General features: G+C 40.4%; 1 protein-coding gene and 1 gene segment (V, D, J or C); one reads left to right on the top strand and one right to left on the bottom strand.

The window, feature by feature from the left end:
* Positions 1-26093, bottom strand: part of LOC115819407 (uncharacterized) — a 144062-nt gene that overhangs the window by 110638 nt on the left and 7331 nt on the right. The window contains exon 3 of the mRNA XM_030782959.1: positions 11631-11647. Coding sequence (XP_030638819.1) covers positions 11631-11647 — 17 coding nt within the window. The remainder of the gene's footprint in view (positions 1-11630; positions 11648-26093) is intronic.
* On the top strand, positions 4930-5334 carry LOC115818845 (Ig heavy chain V region 23-like). The segment is given in 2 exon segments: positions 4930-4972; positions 5063-5334. Coding segments are annotated over 2 exon segments (315 nt in total).

Here is a 26093-nt window from a genome sequence, read left to right on the forward strand (position 1 = left end):
CGGCTTCATAGAGTCTGACTCAGGACACGTCGTCGAGATGACCTTCACGCAGGTTGTCCCCCTCTTATTTATTGCCCAGTAGCTTGAAGAGAAATAACAGTTATCAGTGACAAACTTATATCTGCATCAGATTCACACCACTGAAGCAAGAAGATATGCATTCCTTTGTTATGTGCAGAGGTGGACAAAGTAAACAACTACATTACTTGAGTAAAAGTATAGATACTCCCAGTCAAATATTACTCCAATACAAGTAAAAGTTGTTCAGTTCAATTTCAAAGTTCAAGTTCAGTTCAGTTCAAAGTACTGGAGTACTTGCTTTTGAAAATACTTAAGTATTCAAAAGTAAATTTTCTTTTTAGTGTCATTGCATTGTTGTATTGTTGCAACAATGTATTTACAGAGTCTAATGACTCTGAAACAACCTACTGAATGCACTGACATCCTTGTAGAACCTGTAGAGTAAAAAGCTTGTGTAATATCCTACAAAGCCCATAGAAACACAGTTGAACCAAATGCTTCCTCTATAAAAGACAGTGTATAGCTTCAGTTAAACAGGCACTAGGTTAACTCAGATTGGCCTTAAAAGGATAAACACGTCATAATGTTGTAGGTTAGGTTAATTTTACTTCTACTACATAGCATTGTCTGAAATGTGAAACAGCGGGATGACCATCGTCACCGCTTGATTCCCGCCCCCCTCGTCTTATTTTGGACCGGGTCCTACGTGAATCCGCTGACCTCACAAATATTACTGTGTTTACCTGACAAGATTAAAACATATATTTCTGAAAGGATCTTTGTCAGTAACGTTAACTCAGCATTTTAGCTAGCTAACAATTAGTATGCGTCAGCAGTGGATTCACACAGGACCCGGTGTTATGCCCCAAATGGTTTTCAAGCCAACTGGTTTCCGTATGTGTTTGCACACTGTGTTAACAGTAGAAGTTGTGGTCTGCCTCTGTCACCAGATTCATCATACATTCACAAACATATAAATCACAATTTTCAAGTCACATCTCATATCTACTGTGGCAAATGATTGTAAGTGTTAAGCAAACACAGCACGGGAACGCATACGGGAAGCAATTAATTGGAAACCAGTTGATTTCAAAAATCTCAGACATGGACTTAAGATATGACCATGGCTGCTCTGACGAGGAACCTTTATCTTTATCATCTTTATCCATTGTAGTAGCCATCAGTAAAACCACCAAGTTCAGTTGTTAAAAAAATGCAGCACGCACTTAACTGACAGCACTGGTGCAGTTTACTGTGATTGGTTTTTCTGCTGTGACGAACACAATATGGCCTATCGCATTTTACAAAGAAAATTCGTCTGCTGACTTCAAAGCTATACGTTAAAGTAACGAGTAACGAGAACCTTCATAGAAATGTAGTTGAGTGAAAAGTACAATATTTGTATTTCAAATGTAGTGGAGTAAAAGTCATAAGTTTCCAAAAAAATAACACTCAAGTAAAGTACAGATACTCGAAAAATGTACTTAAGTACAGTACTCAAGTAAATGTACTTCGTTACTGTCCACCCCTGGTTATGTGTTAGCATACTTATTGTTTGGTCGGCTCCTAGTGGTGAAGAGGGAAGTTCTGGAAGTGATAGAGATCAGGAATACTACCGCCCTCAAACTGCACTGTACCCTAATTAAAAATACCAAAACAAGCCTCAGCAAACAATACCACCATTCCGCAGGGCTCTCAGTCATGTGTTATATTGGCAGATATACAATTCTTTTGGAAATAGTGTGCAATGATTGTTCTTATTTAAATCTGTGGACTCAGGCAGTGAAAAACATGGAGAGTAGCATTAGTCCAGGCAGAACTGACAGGAGAGGACTCCACCCTGGTAAGTTCCTTTCCCTTCTCTTACACACAGAAAAATGAATGAAATTCTTATTCATTTGGGGAGTGGCAGAGCATCAAACAATGAGGTGCACTTGTGTGCCTATAAATCAGTCTTTTGGAATTTACAATTCTGAGAGGAATTTACAATTTACAATTCTTTTTTTTATCCCAGCATACAGTGAGTAGTTTCACTCGACTTTTCACACTCTTGATAATAGGGAAGTGACCATATCTAAGAGGAAATCGCACTGTAACAGTTTGTTATCCACTCACTCAGGGCTAGGAAACCCAGCTGCCTTGAGTTTAATAAGCAATCTGGCCAATTTTATGCAGAGTGGATCTTTACACTTAGAAAAACACCCCATTCAGTCCATTTAAGGAAACATCAGAGTAAATGCCATGAAAAGGCTAGCATAACAATGCTGAAACTTAAGATGCTCTCTCTGTAGTCACTTTCCACAGGCTCACCTCTTGGAATCTCCCGCAGTAACTTGAATACTCACCAATGAACAGGGAGCAGACAAGTCTAACTTCCAGTTCTTGTGTCATATTTTCATTGAATGAATATACCATCATCTGAAGCATTCCTTTATGAGAGGCACTGCATGCATCAGCATGGGTGATTTGAGAAATAAGTGCAGCCTGTTTAATAAAGCTCCACATAGTTGGGATTCATAGCATCTGTTTATTTATCTAGAAAACTTGTAGTTTACAGCAGGTTCAGGTTTTTTTTTTCTTTTCTTTTCTTTTTTTTTCTTCTTTTTTTTTAATTAATTGGTCCCAGTGAGTGATGTGTCTTATTTGTTGAAGGATTTAAAACCTGAATTTTGTTGATGGCCTAAATCCCTCCCCAAAATTCCTCATATTCCTCAGATCAAATGGTGTTACCCCTAAATGACGAAATTTAAGGCCTGGTATCAAACTGTCAAGAAAGTCTCTGTTGAGATGTATCAGCATTAATGAACTGAGAAATAAGTGCAGTTACTTTAACAAAGCAGCATAGTTGGGATTCAAAATGACCCACAGAATCTATATCAGAATCTATAAATTACCTTGTCCCTTAAATGATGAAGGCCTCAAGGCCTGCTGGATTATCGCTGGACTTAAAGACAGCTGGCTGTAGTCACACAGTTAAAGCATGGGGACTTCCCTCAGTTCTGTTTTCAAGTCATTTACATAAACATTTCACTTCCACTTTATAGATTGTATTTGTATAAAGTATTTGACTTGTCACACTTTTGTCTGAAGCAAAAGATCAATCTTTACACATTTTCTCTTTAATCTTAATTCCTTCCGATGGTGTATCTCTTCTCTTCACCCACCAGCATCCTGTAATTAACATTTAAATGTGGCATTGGTTTGGTTTCTAAGTGCCTTGCTGGAGAATGGAACTGTCTTTAGAAATAAAAAGAACTCACTCAATGTCTAAGCTGCTTATCCTAATTAGGGTCATGAGGTGCTGGAGCCCATCCCAGCACTCATAGGGCGAAAGGCAGGGAAACACCCTGGACAGGTCGCCAGTCCATCACAGGGCAGACACACAGACAAACACACTCAGGGCAATTTAGTGTCTCCAATTCACCTAACCTGCATGTCTTTAGACTGTGGGAAGAAACCGGAGCAGACACAGGGAGAACATGCAAACTCAACACAGAAAGGACCCTGGCCGCCCAGGAATCAAACTCGAGACCTTCTTGCTGTGAGGCGACAGCGCTACCCACTGCGCCACTGTCCCACCCCTGAAAAGAACTTGTTTTCATGGGACGTGTTTCAAAAATCCCTCAAAACCAATAGCACTCTCAATCTTTTTTGTTTGTTTGTTTGTTTATTTGTGTGTGTGTGTGTGTGTGTGTGTTGTTTGTTTGTTTTCTATCACATTGTACAAATAAGAAAACTTGTTACCTCTCCTCCTTACAGGTTCATAATTGCGCACCCATTACTTTTAATATACACATACTAGGTTATTATGGTAGTTTGTATCTTTTACTTTAAGAGCATTGGTAAGAAATATGAGACTCAGTTCAGAATAACTGAAGCATGACCCACAGGAAACACCTGTACTCTCAGCAAATTTCGCTAAAGACTTTAAATAACATCTACATGGGCGTTTTACAGATGCTTTGTCTAACAAAAATGGATAAAAATATTTTCAAAACACTATATAATTCATTGTGGAAAAAATGTTTGAAAGTCCATTTGAATCACATAATTATTTACCACATATAGATTTCAGATACAAAATTAAACAAAAAGAACATTAATGCCCTAAGGTTACATGACTAACATTATTGGTTTATTGTTTTCCTTTCATGTTGTAGCTTATTACTCTGTTTACAGGACTCTTAGGACTGTTCTTGCAACAGGACTCTGAGCCTTTTGGGTCACCAGAAATCTCAGTTACTATTGTCAAAAGTCACCATAGGATAAAACATCAGAGGGGCTTTTCTGGGACAAGTGAATTAAAATGAAGGAGATTACGGACAGTGGGAAGGTCACTTCTGCTGTGTTAGTCCTCTGAGAAAAATGACTGTTCTGAGCATCTATGACTAGGGGAGCCAAAAGTTAACATGAAGTTTATGAATTATAATGCACCACGCCACCTCAGAATATTTAAAGCTTCAAGTTTCAACACTTTCCTTGACTTTTTTTGTTGAAAGGTAAACAATATCAAAATCAGCAAAAGATAGAATAGGTTAATGGCTCACCATGGCTGGCACCTTTGAAACTAATCTAATCTAATCTAAACTAAACTAAACTAAACACCTTTATCAGGATCTTTAATATATTTAATTTGAATTTTGAGTCAAAACATGAAAATAAAGAGTATCTTTGAAATGTTACATAATAGTTGAATTAGAATATATAATATAGCTGCTCAGCTTTTAATAAGGCTTTTAGGAGTGAACCTGTCTAACTGATAACAGCCACGTGACCCTCAGAGGTTATGTGGATGAGAGACACTGCTCTAAACAAATTCACTGCCTCGCACCTTCATATTTAAACCATGTCTGAGTGTATGTAAGCAGAGAAAGACCAGCTCCAAACACATCTGTCTCCTCTTAGACCATGTTCTCCTCCTCTCTGCTGCTGCTGCTGGCAGCTGTAAACAGTGAGTACCAGTGAATTCACCTGGATTTTAGAAGTGTAGAGGGAATGTGAATTAAATTACTCATATTTGACTGTGTTTGTGCTCTGACAGGAATTCACTGTATTGAGCTGACCCAACCTGATTCTATGGTTGTTAAGCCTGGTCAATCCATGACTTTGTCCTGTAAGGTCTCCGGATATTCACTAACTGATAGCAACTACTGTACAAACTGGATACAACAGCTTGCAGGAAAAGCGCTGGAATGGGTTGGAGATATATGTGGTGACAGTGAGACAGATCACAGTGAAAAACTGAAGAACAAGTGTCAGATCTCCCGAGATACCTCCAGCAGTACAGTGTCTCTGCGAAGACAAAGCCTGTAGACCGAGGACACGACTGTGTATTACTGTGCTCGAGAGTCACAGTGATACAAATCAGAGGACATCCTGTACAAAAACTCCATTACTGTCAAACAGGCCTGTGGAGAACTATCTTTTTGTCAACATTCCAAAAGTCACATAGTTTGCAACTCCCACAGATACAAGGCAATACATAATCACTCACAAAAGTACATTGAAAAGTGATCTGTATTTACAGATTAACAGGTCACTGAAGAGTGAGAACACAGCTCTGTATTTCTCTGTCAGAGATAATCGGCAGACCATAGTTAAGAACATGAATTAATTGTCCTAAATTAACAAGAAAATGTGGAAGGGAATACAGTGGCCTTGACTCGCTGAAAGCCAAAAGGACAAACTCTTCAATCATAAATAAAATGACATTAAGAAATTCTTTGGCAGTTTTACAAATTCTTCAACAACCACCGTACAATGTATTTACATTTAAGTATATTCAAAGAAAAAAAAGACAAAGAAACAAATTAAATAGCCTATGATAAAATCTTGTACAAAAGATGCACAAATAGAACAAATAGATTGCATAACAGTTACATACTATTGTTGGAGAAATGGAAGAAGGCCTCTGTAATGGAAGAAGGCCTCTGTAAGTTGAAGCCAACGGAAGAGGGCCTCGGTATACCAAAAAGGGAAAGTGCAAGTTCAGCAAAACATGAAAGCAATATGAAAAGGGTGAAATCTAGGTTGTAGTGACAGGGAAGCATAAGTAATGGCCGGGGTGTAGTTGCTTCAGTGTCCACCTTGCATTGACTAGCCCATCGCTTGATAACAAACACCTGCGTTAAGGGGTAAAATATCTGAAGTGAGATCGGGGACATGGTTGAGTTTCCAAAGCAAAGTAAGGACATGGCTGAATCATCATTTTTTACTTAGCTAAAAAAGGAAGTCGGAAACAGCGATGTATGGAATAATGAATTCTGGGAAAATTTGGGGAAATTTCTAGAAGCGAATGGGTTGGACCATGCAAAAACGGATGATGATCTACATGTACAGTTGTTTGCTCATTTTTTTGTTTTTCTTTATACATTACAGAATATTATATTTATTGTATTGTATTTTTATCTATACCTCTTTACTTGTCTTTCTTTCTTTCTGCTGCTGTTAACACCCAAGTTTCCCTGCCTGGGATTAATAATGCGAAAAAGTCTAAACTTAAATCTAAATCTAAATCGTATCTTTTTTTTTTTTTTTCTTTTTCTTAAAAACAAAGATGTGGTCCTGATTAAAATGGCTGGTAATATGCTTGGGTATCATCATTTGATGATACAAAAATATATATCTTGAACAAAATTAAAACCAGTCACTAATATTGTCATATCGCTTAGTGCAAATAGAGAAGTCCACACTGTAAAATGAGAAAGAACTCTAACCATATACCAGTGAAAACAGAGCAGTGACAATGTTTTACCCAAACCAAAACTGCTCCCAAAGTTTTTCTTCTGGTTCAGACAAAACTACACTTTGACTGATATTTGACAAGGGTTTATTTTCTTCACAATCTCAAACTCTGTGAAAAACTAAAATAAGTAAATATTACATTTTATAAACACGAGCATATTACCAGCAAGTCTCTGTTGACCAATAGCCATTTTTTTTACAAAAACTAACGACAATGACCTCTTGAAATTTGTACTTACATTAACTCGTGAAACAAAAAATGAAACATACAAAGGTAGAATGAATAACAATCACATACCATGTGTGCCTTCTGACCAGAACAGTAGGACAGTTGGACAGTACACATGGTTTATTAATGAGGCTCCTGATCTGTGTTGTATTTTTAAAAACATTTTCCAGAGCATTGATGAGACCTTTCAGTAAACACAGGGAAAAACCCTGGAGATGTTGTGAGGTGTCCCTGAAATGCATCCTGGTCTATGAAATCACACTTGGTCCTCTTAATCTTGATACCATAGAGATGACTGAAGTTTGACACTCTCAGTCCAGTCACACCAGTGATTATGATGCAGTAAGGTGGAGTTAATGCAAAACTGTCAGAGTCTCCTTCACTATTTCTCCAAATCTCACACTGCAGTAGCAGATAGACAGAGGGCATTGTTGGCTTTAAACTGACTTCTCTAGAAACTGTTAATAAAGCCATGAGTTTCACAGAGTTCCTTCTGTTAACTGTGTGTTCAACAGATGATTTTTTCCTTTGTGTACTGTCTAAGAACTACATAATATCTCAAATTGTGAATTTCGCTTTTCAGTCCTTCCTTTTCCTGTTGACAGGTGTGAAGAGTCTGAACCAGTGATCATTAAAGCTGTTGGATCTCATAAACTGACCTGTATAACTTCAGGCTTCACATTCAGTCGCTATGCTATGGCTTGGATCAGACAAGCTCCTGGGAAAGGTCTGGAATGGATTGCCTACATAGGCACATATAGTTCTCCAATCTACTATTCCAGCTATGTAAAGGGAAGATTCACCATCTCCAGAGATGACTCCAGCAGTAAGCTGTATTTACAGATGAACAGTGTGAAGAGTGAAGACATGGCTGTGTATAACTGTGCCAGAGACTCACAGTGAGAGAGAGAAGAGTCACGAAGCTGTACAAAAACTTCTAGCTCATGTTTAACTACTGTTAGATAAAATGTCACAGAGATATGGAAATGATGGTACCACTTTACAATAAGACTACCCTTATAAAGGATTCATAGATGGCTTACAATTAGGTTATTAGATTGTAAACACTTTATAAATAATTAATGAACAACTATAAACAAGTTATAACACCGTTTTCATATATTAATGTGGGCTCACTATTTGGCAAGATCAAGTCACTGCTGCACTTTTCATCTATGTATTCTGTTAAATCTCAGATCTTGCTTGTTGCTCACCTTACTTTATGTTGTCCCTTTATAAGTGTAGCCAAGTGATCATACCGAGCGCGTTTAGGTAGTGTCTCATCAAAGAAATAAGTGCGGCCCCTTTAACTTAGAGGCGCGAATTGTGATGTGTTTCCTATGCGCCACATCTTTGGAAGAAGAGTTTTTTTGCAACCTGTGTTTCAGAGTCGGATAGCACATATCCTTTGGGAAAAACACATATAGATGTATGGAGATTGCGCTGGTCCAGGAGTTTGGGTATGTCCAATGAGTTTGCTTCTAATAGTGTTTAGCTGTGTGGTTTTAAACCGTTTCAGAAAAATGCGTTGGGTTCTGTTATGTCGTTGTTCATAATGTCGTACTGTTAATCTGTGTAGATCGTTACCGAGTAAGACTGAAAGTGTTCTTCGGCCCGGTCATCTTTAGCAAGTTGTGCACAGTGAGTCTGATAATAAGAAGTGAAGAAAATTAACCATTTACAGTTGAGTTATTAAGGTGAAAATGACTGTGGGATTTGTTTTGTTGTTTTTTTGTTTTTTAGCATAAATCCACTACCGTGTTTTATTTGGGTTATAGATAAATAAATAAGTAATTAAACTGATTCTGTTACCTATAAAACTAAAGAAACTGCCTTTCTCCTTCCGACCACTGGGCTCAACCAGTAGACCCAGTAATCAGAATAAAGAACTGTAAACGAATATATGCATGTTGGTGTCCTGCTGTTCTGATCAAACACACCATAGCACATAAGCGAGCATGTTAAACTGTCAGCTTCATCTCACTTTTATAACCATTTATTTATTAGTTACTAACATTTATAATTGCCGTAAAGGAGACTTATTGTACAGTGTGAAACATATCACAATTTACTAATGAGTTACTAACATTTATGACTGCCAAAAGAGAGCCTTATTGTAAAGTGTAAAATGCATGACCATCTATTGAAAAATTACTAACATTTATAACTGGAGAAGGGAGCCTTATTTTAAAGTGTGAAACATATCACCCTTTACTAATGAGTTGCTGGATTTTCTACTTTTAACACTACTTTTATTTTGCAACAGCACAAACCAGAGAGGGTACCACTTTACAATAAGACAACCTTTACAAAGGGTTTTTGAATTGTTTATAATTAGTTTATTAATAAGGTTGTGAACACTTTATAATCATTAATAAGCTGTTATAAACATTAATTAAAAAGCAAAACAGTCACCTGTTGCTTGCAAAATAGTGATCCCACATTTATCTGTACTGTTAAGCCTCCGATCTCATTGGTTACTTAGGTTACTTTGTCCTCTCCATCAGCCAACATTTATACCTGTAAATCCCATCAGATATCTGTTAATAAGTTATTAGCATTTAACCACCATTAGCATATCTTAATAGTCAAAAAGTTTCATTTGGCATATCAGATTATTGCATATTAAATTTTCATATCAAGTTACCAGTTTCATACACTAAGGCTTTGGCAATATTGTTTACCTTGACATTTTCAGCATGCTATCAGCAGCCATCCTCATTATTATCATGGGTTTGGATATGACATATTCTATCATATTAAAGTGGTATATTGTAATGCGTGTTGGGGATAGATGGGCGGAGCTTCCCAGCATGCCTTGGGGCCATGGACTGTTGTTTAACCCCAGTTTGTCATTGTTCAGTTTATGTTTCCCATTGTGTCTAGTATAAGTGTATGTGTATTGTTCATAATGTAGTCTTTGTGTTGTGTTGTACATTCTTGTGATAGTTGGTAATGGTAAATTAGATTAAATAATTAATTAAACCATTGACCATACTGTACAATAACCTGTGGTTTTTCTGACTCCATAGTGCTAAGAGAGATTGGAGCTATGGTTCAACCTTGTTCAACATCAAATCCTGAGAGGTGTAGTTTTATTTGATGATATAGAGTACTGATTAACAAAAGCAATAGAAAATGTGTTAAGCTGACTGACTGTTATACTCAAATATTGTAAATTGGTGGAGATATGGAAAAAATAAGGAAAAGAATGCCTGATTGTTTTTTTTGTTTTTTGTCTGGCCATATTTTCAGAATGTCTCCTCACACACACCTCCCCTTTTGGTTTTTGTACAACTGTTTGCATAAGTTTAATCACGGTGAATATCTAGCGCAGTAATGAACTGCTGTGTCCTCAGTCTTCAGTTGATACATGTGAAGGTAGAAGTTAGAGCTGTCCTTGGACGCTGTGAACCGGCCCTGCACTGACTGGGCTGTGCTCTTGTAAGAATCAGAATAATAGTAAATGATCCATTCCAGTCCTTTTCCAGGAGCCTGACGGACCCAGTGCATATACGCACTACTCAGACTCAATCCACTGCAGGCACAGGTGAGTTTGTGGGCTCCACCTGGAGACACAACCACTGACTGATCAGACTGTGTGAGAACAACCTGACACTGGACACCTGAAGGACCACACAGACAAATTTATTCAAACAATACCTACACTGTGATTATTTATAAAATTCTGAAAATCAATAAATTTCAAAACAAACAAGCAAACACACAAACAGAAACATTCTTACAGGATAAGGCCACTGCCAGCATCAGCAGAAGCAGAGAAACAGGGAACATTGTTGATGCTAAAGCTGATCTAATGTAAGCTGGTTCAAAACGTTCCAGATCTCTGGAGGAACATCCTCACATTCAGACTACAGTTGATTAAATAGTGAATATGATTAAAAATTCAACAGATTTGCATTGACGTATAGGTCTCAACTAGTAATGCTGTAAAAAGAGATTACTGGCATAAACAGAGTATGTGAAACCACAGGACCTATCAATGAAAACATCAGCAGCTCCTCTGGGTTTATTTGACAGAGATCCCCCTTGTGGATAAGTGGTATTGTGGGGGATGAAAGGATGAAAGTTTCTCCTGATTCATACTGACTCCATACTGCCTCCCTCAATCACTAAGAATTAAAAGACAGTGCTTTTGCATTGAGTAGGTCATTAAATAAAGGTCACTGAATGTGAATCCAGAGATTGTACAGGTCAGTTTATGAGATCCTCAAGGTCTTCACATAGCTTTAGACTGAGTGAATATCTGACAGTCATTATCTGTCAGTTAGGAAAATGAGTGAAAGGTGTCACACTGTTTATAAAGGCAAGTATGAAGAGACACTGCATGCTAGAGAGAGAGAACAAGAGAAATGCCTTTTGAGAGACCCTGCATAAAGGATATTAGAATTCCCAATCCACTGTAGTACTTTTGGCGATAAGAGCATTTATTCATTAAATCCCACCAGTCACAAATTGGTCTTATTTTCTTCAGCCCTTTCTGTTTAACAATGATTGGCTCAGTTTTCAAGCAAGTTTAAGTTTAAGTTTAAGTTTATTTAAAGCCCAGTATCACTGTTTACAGTCTCAAAGGGCTTTACATGGTCACAGGATTACAACAAACAGAGCAGGGTGGCACCCCCTGACTTGATCCTCATAGCGGGCAAGAAAAAACTCCTCAAAAAACCCAGATGCTAAGGAAAAATAGGAGAAATCTTGAGACCACAGAGAGAGGAGACCGCTTCTAGGCCAGTCAGGTGTGCAAAAGGTGCCAACCCAGTGTGCAAATTACAAACAACACAGTGATAATGAAAATGAAAACACAACTAGTAGACAGTATAAAGAATGACAAGACAGCATGGGGCTCAGTTGGGGTGGACGGCACAGCCGCAGCAGCGCAGGAAGCCACAAAGCCATCGGGATGAGGATGAAGAGAGAGATGACAGGGAGGGAGGGGGGGCACACCTAAGAAGAAAGTAGCCACATTCAAGCCAGACACTCATGCTCGAACAGATGAGCCATAGGCATGTAGGACATGAGAGAGGGAAGGAGAGCATTATTGGGGTATCAGCACTTAACAGATGAAATAAGGAAAATAATTTTATAGAAGCATGAACATTGCAAGAGTAGTGGCTGTGGAGGGCGCAGGAGGAGCAGGGCCACGCGGGGGGAGCAGGGCCAGGGACTGCAGGGCACAAAGTCAGTCAGCCGGCCAAGGGAAGGCACCACATCCAGGAAGTAGGCGCAGACATCGATCACTCACACAAAGAGAAGAGAGCAGGTTAGTAACAGAAACTGACAAAGTTAAGATAAAAGCAGGGGAGAGGGAGGAGAGAGAGAAGAGGGAGAGGTATCTAGCCGGCAGCTACTAAGCTAAACTATGCCAGGAGGGACTACGGCAGAGACTCAGCCTCACCGGATGGTAAGTTTGAGATTATGCTATCCATACAATACAGAGAATAAATTAGTCTTAAGTTTGGTTTTAAAGGTAGCAAGAGAGTTTGCCTCTTTGATTTCTATAGGTAGGCTGTTCCAGAGAAAGGGTGCGCGGTAGGCAAAGGCGTGATGGCCAGCGGACTTCTTTTTAACTCTTGGAGCAACTAATAATTTAGCATCCTGAGAGCGCAGGGTGCGGGGGGGGGGGGGGTAATAGGGTGTAATTAATTAGGATAGATAGGCTGGTGCAAGCCCATGGAGAATTTTAAATGTTAATAGGAGGACTTTAAAATCAGCACTCATGTGAATTGGGAGCCAGTGAAGGGAAGCCAGGACGGGAGTGATATGATCGAACTTCCTAGATCGGGTCAGGATTCTGGCAGCAGGATTCTGGCAGCAGCATTCTGGACAAGCTGAAGACTTCTGATACTAGAGGCGGGCAAACCAGAGTACAGAACATTGCAGTAGTCAAGGCAAGATGTGACAAATGCATGAACAATGGTTTCTGCATCAGCCAAACATAGTAGGGGCCTAATTTTGGCGATATTGCGGAGATGATAAAAGGTCGTTTTGGTAGTATTTTGATATGAGTGACAAGCGAGAGACTAGAGTCAAAAATCACACCAAGGTTTTTAGCTGTGAAATTTTGCGAGAGAATGTAGTTATCCAAATTTAATGTAAGATTATTAAAAAGATGCTTATGCGCAGGGGGACCAATGACTAGCATTTCTGTCTTACCTGCGTTAAGCGTCAGGAAGTCTGAAGACATTCAATTTTTAATGGCACAGAGACATGCCTCAAGGTTGGCCAATTCAGAGCGGTCACTGTGCTTGACTGGTAAGTAGATGTGAGTATCATCAGCATAACAGTGGAAGCTAATGTTATAGCTGAGAATAATGTCTAATAAATAATAAATAGAGAATAGGAGAGGGCCAAGGACCAACCCCTGAGGGACACCACAGTTAAACTCTCGGTACTCAGATGTCACATTATTGTAGTGGACACACTGCTTTCTCTCTGAGAGATAAGATTTGAACCAGGAGAGCGCCAGGCCACAGATGCCAATTTGATTTTCCAGGCACTTTAACAGTATGGTGTGATCGACTGTGTCGAATGCTGTGTTACTAGCATCCATGGCTAGTAATCGATCATTAGTCACTCTAGTTAGTGCAGTTTCAGTGGAATGAAAACACCTAAAGCCTGACTGAAACACTTCAAACAGGCTGTTGGAGGACATATAAGCGATGAGTTCAGCAGCTACAATTTTTTTGAGAATTTTAGAAAGAAACGGGAGATTAGAGATTGGCCTATAATTATTTAAGCTTTCTGGGTCAAGGTTAGGTCTTTTAAGTAGGGGGCTAATCACGGCTGTTTAAAAAGCAGAGGATAGAACGCCTGACTTAACTGACTTATTTAAAAGGTTGAGGATTGTAGGGCCAAGGATCGAGAAAAGTTCTACGTAAAGTTTAGAAGGTAGGGGATCGAGCAGGGAAGAGGCTGGTTTAGCAGAGTGCACCAGTTTGGAGAGCGTGTCTAGGGCTCAAATGGGGTTAGGCTCTGATTAGGCTCTGGGGCAGCGATGGAGAGTATACCAGCGCATTGATTTTGTTGACTGTTTTGAGTTTCACAACGGATTAAGTCTATTTTTTGCGAGAAAAATTTGACAAAGTCACATGCGGTAATAGAGCTGGATTGAGGGGAGTGATTCTGGGTCAGTTTTGATACTGTATCAAATAGAAATCTCGGGTTGTTTTGTTTGGATAATAGGCGGATTTGGCCGTGGAGAGGGCGCTAATCTTCTGCACGCTTGCTTCAGTGCACGTGTATCGTTATTAAACCAGGGTGTTATATATTTACGCCTATTTTTTAGCGTTAATGGTGCTACTGTAACGGAGTTAGAAAATAAAGTAAATATTTATCATCAATTTGTTATATGAATTTCATTGGGTTAAGCATAAAGAAATGGTGAAAGAGCCCCCTAGTGGTGTGTGATTTACCGCAGATTGTTTCATTTTGGTCCCTCCGAGTTGCCGTACCCCAGTAGAAGAATTCTTCATGCTGCGGGTACGTTCATGCATTTCTCCTCATTTCGTTTTTTTTTAATAAGGATTTGAGAAATAGTATGTTATAATCTAAAAACTTTACTGCACTTTGACTGTTGGTTATACTAGCAAATATAATGATGATAAAAGTAATGTTTTGTTAGGTAGTTACAAGTTTACGGGCGTTTTTCATTTTACGATCTAGTGTGTAGTTAACTGGCGCCAAATTTTTGTTCTGACCGTTCGCTTTGCTAGTATAATAAGTGATTGATTTTGTCTTATAGTGCATGTGTTTTATGTTCTCTTTCCCTTTGTCTACTCAAGGTCTGCGGTCATCACACATTGTTGTTTTTGGAAGAAATATAAGTTTTCTTTTATTTGCCTTCCAGGTACGTTTCATGTATATAGTTTCTTTACATTTTTGTAAGATGCTAGCAAGTGTATCAAGCTAGTATAGGCTATGCACCATCATTCCAGTTCTGTAATGGTGTGGAGACTGGTAATAAGAGTGTTTGTGTGTTTTATACTCAAACTAGGGGAAAAAAAGTGTTTCTTCTGTATTCTGGAATTAATATTTGATAAGTCAATGTAAAACTATGCGATCGGTAACAAGTAATGATTCTGGCATTGAATTTGTGTTGTTGTGGATTGAGTGGAGTGCATGATTGTCGTTGTCTTTTGGTATGCGTGTGTGGAAAACCCCGGTAGAAGAATTCTTCATGCTGCGGGTCTGCGGTCATCACACCCCCACCTTTCTTCACTGCTCTAGCAGCATGCGAAAAGGAATAGTTGGGGGGTGAGGCTTCATTTAAAGAGAAATAAACATCTGGCTTCAGTCAAGTTTCACACAAACCCATCATGTCAAGGCTAAGATCAGTGATAAGATCACTGACCAGCAAGGCCTTATGGGAGAGCGATCTAATATTAATGAAACCTAACTTCAGGGTTAACGCGCTTACAATGATCAAATTGGAAGAGGGGGTCAGTTGAATTGGAATTAAGTTCTTGTGAGAAATGGGCTGTCTAAATCTAGACCGAAGTGGTCTGCGAGGGCGTGAGAGTACGCTAACAGGAAAAGCCAAATTGCTGCTGACAGAGGGATGACCATAGTGCAGGTTATGTTGAGCAAATGAGGCAGAATGAGGACCAGGCTTAAAGAGGGAGCTAGTCTCTGCTGATGCCTCTTCACTAAATGAATAACTAGTCATATTAATCTTAGCCTTATGTTGGAGGAGAGGAGTCATTGACTCATGGGACTCAGCAGCCTCTGAGGGGTTTTCCTTAGCAGGTTCTATAATCACCTGTGACCTGGCCCACTCTAGTGAATGATGTCATAGCTGACTCAAACATCTATCTATGTTGCCTGATGAAACAGCGGCGCCATGCCCATTAGGGTGCAGGCTGTCCACTTTTAGCAAGCCAGGTCTACCCCAGAAAGAGGGCCAGTTATCTACAAAATCAAATCCCTGATCTACACAAAACTGCGTCAGCCAGCAATTCAGTTGCACTAATCTACTGTATCTTTCATCGTTATCCCTAGCTGGTAGAGGGCCAGAGACAATTAATTGATGCCGACACATCTTTCTGGTGAAGTCACAAGTCCTAGCTACATCGACCTTTGTGACTTCTGATTGCCTCATTTTAATATTATTGGTGCCGACATGAATAATGATGTTGTCATAGCTGGTATCTATGGGGTGTGCCTTATCGATACGGCTATTCCTGTTTGCCAGCACACTAAGGTTAGCTTCTATGTCGGGAGCTCTGGCCCCGGAGAGACAAGTAACAGTCGCTGGCTAACCTGATCCCTCAGGTCACTGAGTCCCCTATAACTAAGGTACCGGGCTTGGGGCGGTCGAGGGAGGCAGAGGACCCGGGCCGGCAAACAGGAGAAACAAGAGTAGCATAGCGATTCACCACCGGGAGCGGTACAGATGACAGCTAGTGTCGTTGTTGGCGTCGGCGAGACCTCCTGCCAGTCATGACTGTAACAAACTCCTACTGCCGGCGAAACTGCGCTAAAGGGAGAGACTGAGCCGCTAATCGGCTCAGAGGCTAAACTAATGCTATCTGGGGTGTCCCTTTTCTGCCGGCGAAACTGCGCTAAAGGGAGAGACTGAGCCGCTAATCGGCTCAGAGGCTAAACTAATGCTATCTGGGGTGTCCGTCGTATCTATGGTAATAAAACTAGAACTAGCGCTACCTTGCTCTAGCTGACGGACACGTCTCTCTGGGAGAGACAACTTCTCTACGAGAGCGAGGCAGAGAGAGCAAGACATAGTGGCAGATAATGAGAGGTAACGTAAACGTTAACTATCAACACACTATTGCTGTGACAGTAAAGTTAGCAAGCTAGCAGCCAAACAGTAGAAAGAATGTGTTGATAGGTAACACTAATGAAGCAGACACAGAGCGAGATTAAAACAAGCACACAAGATTACAAGTGCAGCACAACGTAAATGTTAACGACAGACCGTAGAGCACTGATGATAATTAGCGCAACAGCGGCAGCAGACTTGCACAGGTACGAAGCGGAAACCGGAAGTGGAGTTCCCAAAGTAAGCAAGAGCTCAAACAATCAAACAAAATGGAAAATAGTTCGAATGATGTGTTTGAAAAACTGGGAATTGTAAAGTTTATATATGATCCATATCACACTTTGTTAATTTAGAGCTGATTTTTTTGATTTCTTAATGAAGACTGGAGATATTCATGTCCACATGGTAAGTATGTAACTTGACCCAAATCCTGGTCATTTTCATGGAGCCAAACAGATCATATTTAGAGATCATTTGTGGTAGATTTACAGAGAAAACACTGTTTAAGAAGTTTATTTCAGTGACTCCATAAGATTTTGACTTCTGCGGAGTTTCCATTTATGTTAATGGTCTTCCACCATAATCACAAGCATCTTTTCAGATTCTTATCGAAATAAATGTTTTTGTTGTGTTTTTAAGGTGAGGAATAGAAAGGTCAAAGAGGATGTGAAGCACAGCTGTCACATTCAGAGAACTAACACTTGGAGGACATTGTGGAGGAAAGAAATAAAACCGCAATGTTAATATTATAATATTGATGTATTGAAGTTGGTCTTTCTGGTGTGAATTTGTATCAGACGTATGTGTGGTAAATAATTGTGGTACTGAATTCTCTGTCCAGCGATGGACTGGCAACCTGTCCAGGGTGTTTCCCCGCCTTTCACTCAGTGACCGCTGGGATAGGCTCCAGCATCCCATGACCCTAATTGGGATAAGCAGCTTTGAAAATGAATGAATGAATTCTCTGTCATGGTGCTTGATTAACTGTTGCCATGGAAACACTACATGCCTAATTTATCATTCAGAGGGATTTGTTTATTCTTTAATTAATTCAAATGGGTCTCTACCTTTAAGAAATTCTTATTTTACTTTAAACCATCTGTGAAATATACATGTAGATGTTATTAACATCTATAGTCTGAGTGCAGGTGTTTTCTGTGGGTCAAGTTTGAGTTACTCTGAACTGAATCTCATATTTATTAACAATGGCCTTAAAGAAAAAGGCATAAGTTACAAAAATCGCTTAGTGTAAGGAGATTAAAATGAATGGATGTCTGATTATCAACTCCTACATCACATGTCTACACAGCTGCGACTGGACCACTAGTGGCTCTGTTTCTTGCTTATATGTAAAGTATATTAGCTCGAATGTTTAAATCACAGTAAAAACTTACTACAAACATAACGCAGTTCATGGATGTGCACATAGCAACTTCTGTATAACTTAATAAAAGTATATGTGATCTCTGAAAATATGTTATTAATCAGGTCCTAGCAGAATTGTCCAAAAATAAACAATTCAAAGCAAATACATTCTTGTAAAAAAAAATCTTACTTTTTATTAATTTTAACTGGTGAATCCTCTTCCTACCATACTTTCAGCAAAATGTTGTCGGGCAGACACTGCGTAGCATTCAGAAACAAAAGGACATTTGTTAACCTTAAGTGTTCCTTAGTAATTAAAGTTGCATGTAAACTCTCTCCCTCTTTTTCACCCTTCTCTATCTATTTCTATCACCCCCACTCTACCTCTCTATCCCTATCCCCTTTGATCCCAGTTCTCCCTTTTATGGCCCAGGCCTCCCTGCGTGTAGGACCAATGCATACCAAAGCAGAAACAACTCGCGGTAACACCTAACAGACGCCAGGCTCAATGTTTTAGCGCAGCAACCCCCAGACCATTTGGTAAAATGCTGATAACGTTTAATTGCGAGGGAGACTAGATCACCTTGGGAGGTTAGTTTCCCTGTGAAAATGGAATTCAGACCATGTCACAGGCCTCATCTGCATTGCTCCACTCAGGCACAAACTATATAGAACAAAAGAAAAACGAAACTAACCATACGATATTATCAGTTAAATACGCACTGTTCGTATAGTCATAAATGCGCGATAAAACTTAAAAATAGGCAGGAGCCAAGTCATGAGCAGCTAATTGTATGACCATCAGTGTAACTGTGCCATTTTTAATGGTAAAGAAACCATATTTGGTCTTGTTCGGGAGCATAAAATGCGGTAGATTCAAGTACACGGACGTAATTTTACTATTCTTTGATGGGAAAAAGTAATGTAAAATTATTTTAACCGAGCTCAAATTAATACTTCCCAAATTCCAAGGAGTGTCTCCTCCTTTCAGGCACAGACACCCCCCTAAAAAGGATAGCGGCACCCCCCGTCTGCAAATCAGATAAAATGCCGGACTCTCTGCTATCCTACAGCTCAGTTCAGTTCGGCTGCGCCAAAGTTCAGTTCGGCTGCGCCAAAGTTCAGTTCAGCTGCGCTAAGGTTCAGCTCCAGTTGAGCTCCGGTTGTATCAGCCGTAATGTAAGTCCGTCCGTTCCGTCCTGCTCGTCTCCACGAAGAATCAGCCCAGGCTCACAGCTACGGAAGATCCGCGACGCTAAAAGACTTTCCCGGCACCGACACGAAGTCTCGCTCATGGTCTCCTTCTGCCTACCTCGGTAACTCCGGTCTCTCATACCTGAACATGGCTGGGCCTGCTCTTCTTCTTCCTCATCCCCTTTCTCTCCCTTCCTCACAACCCCTTTCTGTATTTAAGTAACTCCACTAGAACATCACTCAGGTAGTTCTTTTGGTTAAGCGTGCCTTCTCGTGAGTAATGCCTCATACTCGCGTAGTTGTTCATTCATACATACTTTAGGTAACGAGGATATTGTTATTATCTACCGTTAGTTGTTCGTCTTCTTGTTAGCAGTTTAGATGCTGTTGTATGTGTGTGTATAGCGGCTGTGCCTTAATTCCACCTGATTTCCAATTTATTCAACATTAGATTCATTCTGTACCGTTTGAATTTGATCGTTGTAATAAACGTGTACGTCTGTAGTCCTACTCTTTGAGTACGTGATAAATTATTTCCTAGTTACTGAATGTGGTGATCCAGGAACTTAGCTAGAAGTATTGAATTCGAAGAGTATTATTGTACCTGCTACTTTAATGCTGTTATTTATTACATGTACGGCTAATGAAGAGGTATTCAGAATAATTTCTAGGTTCAGTGTTCAGAGCGCTGAGCTATAAATAGAATTTTTCAGAATATCTGTAATTTCACTGGGTTCAGGTTCCAAAATAAGGATGGTTACAGCAAAGTGATATTAGTATTAAGTCTAATATTCACAGTGAACCATTAACCAGATTTTCCTCATACCATTGGCACAACAATGTTGTGTAAAACACAGTTGAGATAATGTGTAGTTCCTCGACAGGACACAATATATAAAAGAGTAAGGTGTTAAACACACAGTTAACAGAGTGAGCTCTGTAAGAGTCTTGGATTTATTGACAGTTTCCAGAGTGATTAGTTTAAACTTGGCCGACAATGCCCTCTGTCTGTGATGCTGCAGTATGAGATGTGGAGAAATAGTGAAGGAGACTCTCACAGTTTTGCATAAACTCCACCTTACTGCATCATAATCACTGGAGTGACTGGACTGATGAGTCTCAAACCCCAGTGATCTTATTGCAGGGGACTTTTTATATATCTAAATAAAGAAACACATTTGGAATAAGAAAACAATAACTGGCACTTCTTTAATACAGTCAAAATGAAAGTATTAATCAAAATCATACTTTCTCTCCCCATGTGAAGCTGTGCATTCAGACTGCCAGATTGGCAAGAGTAAGAGGAATGAATCTTCCCCTTGTGTTGTTACCTTGCCGCGGTGGGGAGGCTTGGATGCCTTGATGACTCTGAAGGCTATACCGATGGGGGTCATACCCCCAACATTTCCAACCAAGTCGGGCAGGTTTCAGAATAGAGGCTAGACGAAAAGCAGCACCTGGCCCTCCAGGTTGGGGGTTGGACATGGGGCTAACAACTCCACCCCGTAAAATACCATCATGTTACAGGAACTGCAATAAATACTAAAGCAACGGGCCCCATAGTAGACTCGAGCCAACCCATGGGTATTGGCAATATGACCACTCCTAATGAAAGCCTTCAACAGGAAGTCAGGAGTATGATGGACAGTCTACTAGGGCCCAAAATGAAGATCCCCCTCGGTACATGGAATGTCCGCACCATGTATGAGACATCTAAACTAGCCCATGTCATCAGTGAGATGAAAAGGTACAGGCTGGATATTTTAGAAATTAGTGAATGCCGATGGACTGGTTCTGGACGCCAAACAACCAGTGACGGCTCAGTTATCCTCCACTCAGGGCATGAGGACAAGCACATACACGGCGTGGCTCTTATAGTCTCTAAAGAAAAGGCAAAAACCTTGGTAGAATGGGAACCTGTAAGTGACAGAACGATCAGAGCTTGCTTCAGTTCCAAACATTGTAAACTGACGATCATACAATGCTATGCTCCAACAAATGAAGCTGAGAAAGAGGACAAGGATGACTGGTATGAGGAGTTACAACGAACTGTCTCCAAGGTCCCTCAACACGATATGTTGCTGATTATGGGTGACATGAACGCCAAGGTTGGAACCAACAATGACAACTGTGACAGAGCTATAGGGAGCTACGGCTGTGGTGTGAGTAACAACAATGGTGAGTGTCTTGTTGACTTTTGCCTTGAAAATAACTGCATAGTTGGTGGCACCATCTTCCCACATAAAAACAAACTCACTTGGAGGTCACCTGATGATCTTACAACTAACCAGATCGACCACATCTTAATCAACGGGAAGTGGCGAAGGTCTCTCCAAGATATTACAGCTTTTCGTGGTGCGGATGTCAACAGTGACCACTATCTGGTGACAGCTAACATCAAGCTGAAACTCAGGAAAGCAAAACAGCAGGGTCAACGCAGGAGACAGCTTGACATCGGCAAACTGAAATGCCAGAATATCAGCAAACAGTTTGTGTTGGAGCTGAGAAATCGCTTTGGTGCTCTTGGTGCTTTGGCTGATTCAACAGATGAGGCCCCTGATATTCACACCAAATGGGAAACCATCAAGAACACCTATGTTGAGACAGCAACCAAGGTCCTGGGCTACAGAGAAAAGAAGAACAAGGAGTGGCTGACACCTGGCACTTGGCAGAAAATAGAACAAAGAAAACAACTCAAGGCCAAGATGCTGAACACCAAGTCACTGAGGCTCCAGAAACAGGTCCAGGAAGCCTATAAGACCAAAGATAAGCAGGTCAAAAAGAGTGCTAGGAATGAAAAAAGGGCCTTTGTTGAGATGCTTGCCTGCAAAGCAGAACAGGCCGCTGCTAAAGGCGAAATGAGCGTTGTACACAAACTCACCAAACAGCTCTGTGGCAAGAACATCAGCCAGTCTGCTCCTGTAAAAGATAAGGATGGTAAGACTCTCTTAACAGAGGCTGAACAGGCAGTGAGATGGGCGCAGCACTTTTGTGAAATCCTCAACCGCCCTGAACCAGAACATCCTGCTGACCCCACACCTGCAGATAGCATACTCAACATCGACACCAGCCCCCCAACTGAAACAGAAGTCAAGAGTGCCATTAAAGCAACAAAGAATGGAAAAGCTACAGGCGTTGACTCCATTCATGCTGAGATGCTGAAGGCTGACCTCAACACCTTGGTCAAGGTTCTCACAGACCTGTTCAGGAACATCTGGGACAGAAATGTCATTCCTGTGGACTGGGCCAAAGGTCTGATTTCCAAAATTCCAAAGAAAGGCAACCTACAAAATTTCAACAACTGGCGAGGCATCACATTGCTGTCCATACCATCCAAGGTCTTTTGCAGAGTTTTGCTGGGCAGAATTGACATGGCAATTGACACCAAACTGAGACAGGAACAGGCAGGCTTCAGGAGAGGAAGAGGGTGCACAGACCAGATTTTTGCTCTAAGGAACATCATTGAGCAATGCCTGGAGTGGAACAACCCAGTACGCATCAATTTCATTGACTTCCAGAAAGCTTTTGACAGCTTACACCATGACACCCTGTGGAAGATCGTGCAATCATATGGAGTTCCCCCAAAGATGATCACATTGATGAAGATGTTTTACAATCAATTTGAGTGCAGTGTCATCGTAAATGGCAACCTTACTGATTGGTTCCCCATGGAATCTGGTGTACGCCAGGGATGTATCATCTCCCCGATAGTCTTCCTGATTGCCATTGACTGGACCATGTGAAAGACCACTTCAGACAAGCCTAGAGGCATCCAGTGGACTCTCTTTACTCAGCTAGAAGACCTTGATTATGCTGATGACCTGGCTATTCTCTCCACAAATCACACTCACCTGCAAGAGAAAACAGACAGGACTAACAGATTTGCCAAACAGCTGGGTTTGAATATTAATATCTTCAAAACTCAAGTGATGTGCATAAACTCAACACCACATGCACCAATCACTGTGGACGGTAACCCTCTTGAATATGTTGAGGAGTTCACGTATTTGGGAAGTCTCCTCAGTAAAGACAATGCATGCAGCAAGGACATCAGTATAAGGCTCGGGAAAGCTTGCAGTGCATTCGCAAGGCTCCAAACTATCTGGAGGTCAGAGCAGTACAGCCTAAAAACCAAGATCCTACTGTAGAACAGTAATGTCAAATCAGTTTTGCTGTATGGCTCAGAATGCTGGCGAGTGGTAGAGAGTGACATGAAAAAGATCAATGCATTCCACAATCGATGCCTTCGGAGGATATGTCACGTCTTCTGGCCACAAAAGATATCCAATGAAGACCTGTATAAAAACACAAACTGTCGTAATGTGGTGCTGGAAATTAAACACCGACAGCTCCAATGGCTTGGACATGTCCTTATAATGGACCAGGACCACATTCCTAAAGTAGCCCTGAGATGGACCCCACCTGGAAAGAGGAAACCAGGGAGGCCAAAAACAACCTGGCGGAAAACTGTGACCTTAGAACTGAAAACGGCTAACTTAACTTGGGGCGAGGCACAACATGTTGCACAGGATAGGACTAGGTGGAGACACATAGTCGCAGCCTTATGTTCCACAGGGAACGAAGAGGATTAAGTAAGTAAGAGGAATGAATATAATCTGTGTGTGTGTGTGCGCACGCAACTATAATAACATGCCATCGCTAAACGTGTATATTTCATATTTATTATGCAAGTTAAAACACATTCCTATATGTAGTAAGATCATTTGGTTGGGATGAAAAGTGAACTGAATGTAAGTGCTGTTATGAAGCGGCATGAGAATTTTTGTAAAGCTCTTCACCCAGGTTGAAATGCTGTGTGTAGTGGGCACAGTAATATACAGCTGTGTCCTAAGTCTGCATGCTCTGTCCTTGTAAAGACAATGTGTTGCTTGAAGTGTCTTGGGAAATACTAAAGTTGATTTTCAGTGAGTCTTTGTAGCTTGTGTAACCATCACTTCAATATAACCAATCCATTCCAAAGTTTTTCCTGCAGGCTGTTGTATCCAGTTTGTATAGTAACTGTGATCAGTCCGTGAATATCCAGAGACCTTACAGGACAAAGTCATGGACTGACCAGGCTTCCACAGAATCAGGCTTGGGCATCTCAATACATTGAGCACCTATAGATAACTATATGAGTACAATTAGGTGACTAAAATACTGATTTTCACAACTTAGTTACTTTAGTTTATACTCACTGCATTCAGTTACCAAAACCAACAAGACTGCAGATCTGGGACTTGTGGTTTTTGTCAGAGAAGAACAGACAGAAGGTTCTGTTTTCTAATATCTACAGCTCATGGGAAACTTATAGAGAATCACTGTTAAAACAGGGAGGCGAGGAGGACAATTTGCATGGAGAACAAGTGATGGAAAAAAAAGAAATGAAAGCAGATTTATTTAGGGCATTCCAACTGGAAACAGGCAGATCTCTCAGCTATATGATATATTTACAGTAAACTCCATCTTTTTTCAAATTACTGCTAGCACATAAATATACTGTTTATATTCCCTTCCATTCACTTTCAATGTTTGCAGATGGTTATTTGTGAATCGGTGCTGATGTGTCTTTAAACTCCAGTGCTCATAAATATGACCAGCTCTTTATCTCTGTTCTTACCAAACAGGTCACATTCACTAGCTCCCTGAGGTTCTGCCTCTGGCCACATTAATCAGACATTTCCAGTCTTACAGTAGATGATGTACTAAACATTACAGTGATATGTGTGTATATTTTATAACAATATCTATCAGCACTCCCTCATGAACTTTGCATTTTGCCTCCCCCTGTCTGCCAGTGTTGACACTTGTAGGTTTGTTTTGGTTTTCTTTACCATGTGCAGTTTGTTTATTTTTGTCATGTGCTCCTGACTCCTCCCCTCAGTTAATATCCATTACCTTACACACCTGTTCCATGTTTCCTGATTACCCTCTGCCTATTTAAGTGTGCCAGTTTTTCACTAGTGTTTGTCAGTTCGTCTCACCATTTTCTGTCTTTCGTTCTTGCTAGTGCCCAGTTAGTTTTGTGTGTTTTTTTGGATTCCTGCCTGACTTTTTTTTTAACCCTGATTATTGCCTTACGGATTTTGGATTTTCTGCTAGCCTGATTGTCTATACCTGTGTTCTGACTTTTTGCCTGTCTTTGGATCTGGTCTCTGTCTGCCCTTTGGATTGTCTGCCTGCTCCTTATTGAACCCCCCGGTAACAAACTCTGCCTGCTTTTGGATTTTGACCTTTCGCCTTCTGTGTTTAGTGTTTTGTATTAAACTACTGTTTACTGAGAACTGTCTGGATCTGCGTTTGAATCCCTGCCTGTGTGCTGACAATATCTGATGTAGTGAGAAACTAGAAAAGCTTTTCTACAAGCCTGCAGCTGGTCACCAGTGGATAGAGTGCACAGTAATACATAACCATATGTTCTCTGTTTTAAAGTCTTGCTGCTATACAACACTCCTTTAGTGAAACTGACTTTGGTCTCCTATAAACATTTGCTGTCACAGCTACTGCTGTCAGTGAATCCATTCCACATGACTGGATTTTGACTTTTCTATCCAGTTGGTGCTGTCACTTGTGACAAATGCACTCAGGTCAGCTGAAGAGTTGTTTAAGACTTGAGAATCTCAGTACACTAACATATTCCAAGTATGTACCAGAGTAAGAACTGTAACTTTCCAAATTCATGTGAACGGTTTGGTCTCTATCACAGCTGTGTCCTAATTTGAATGAGCTACAGTATTTGCTGGA

This window comes from Chanos chanos, chromosome 8, assembly GCF_902362185.1.
Source record: "Chanos chanos chromosome 8, fChaCha1.1, whole genome shotgun sequence".
Lineage (NCBI taxonomy): Eukaryota > Metazoa > Chordata > Actinopteri > Gonorynchiformes > Chanidae > Chanos > Chanos chanos.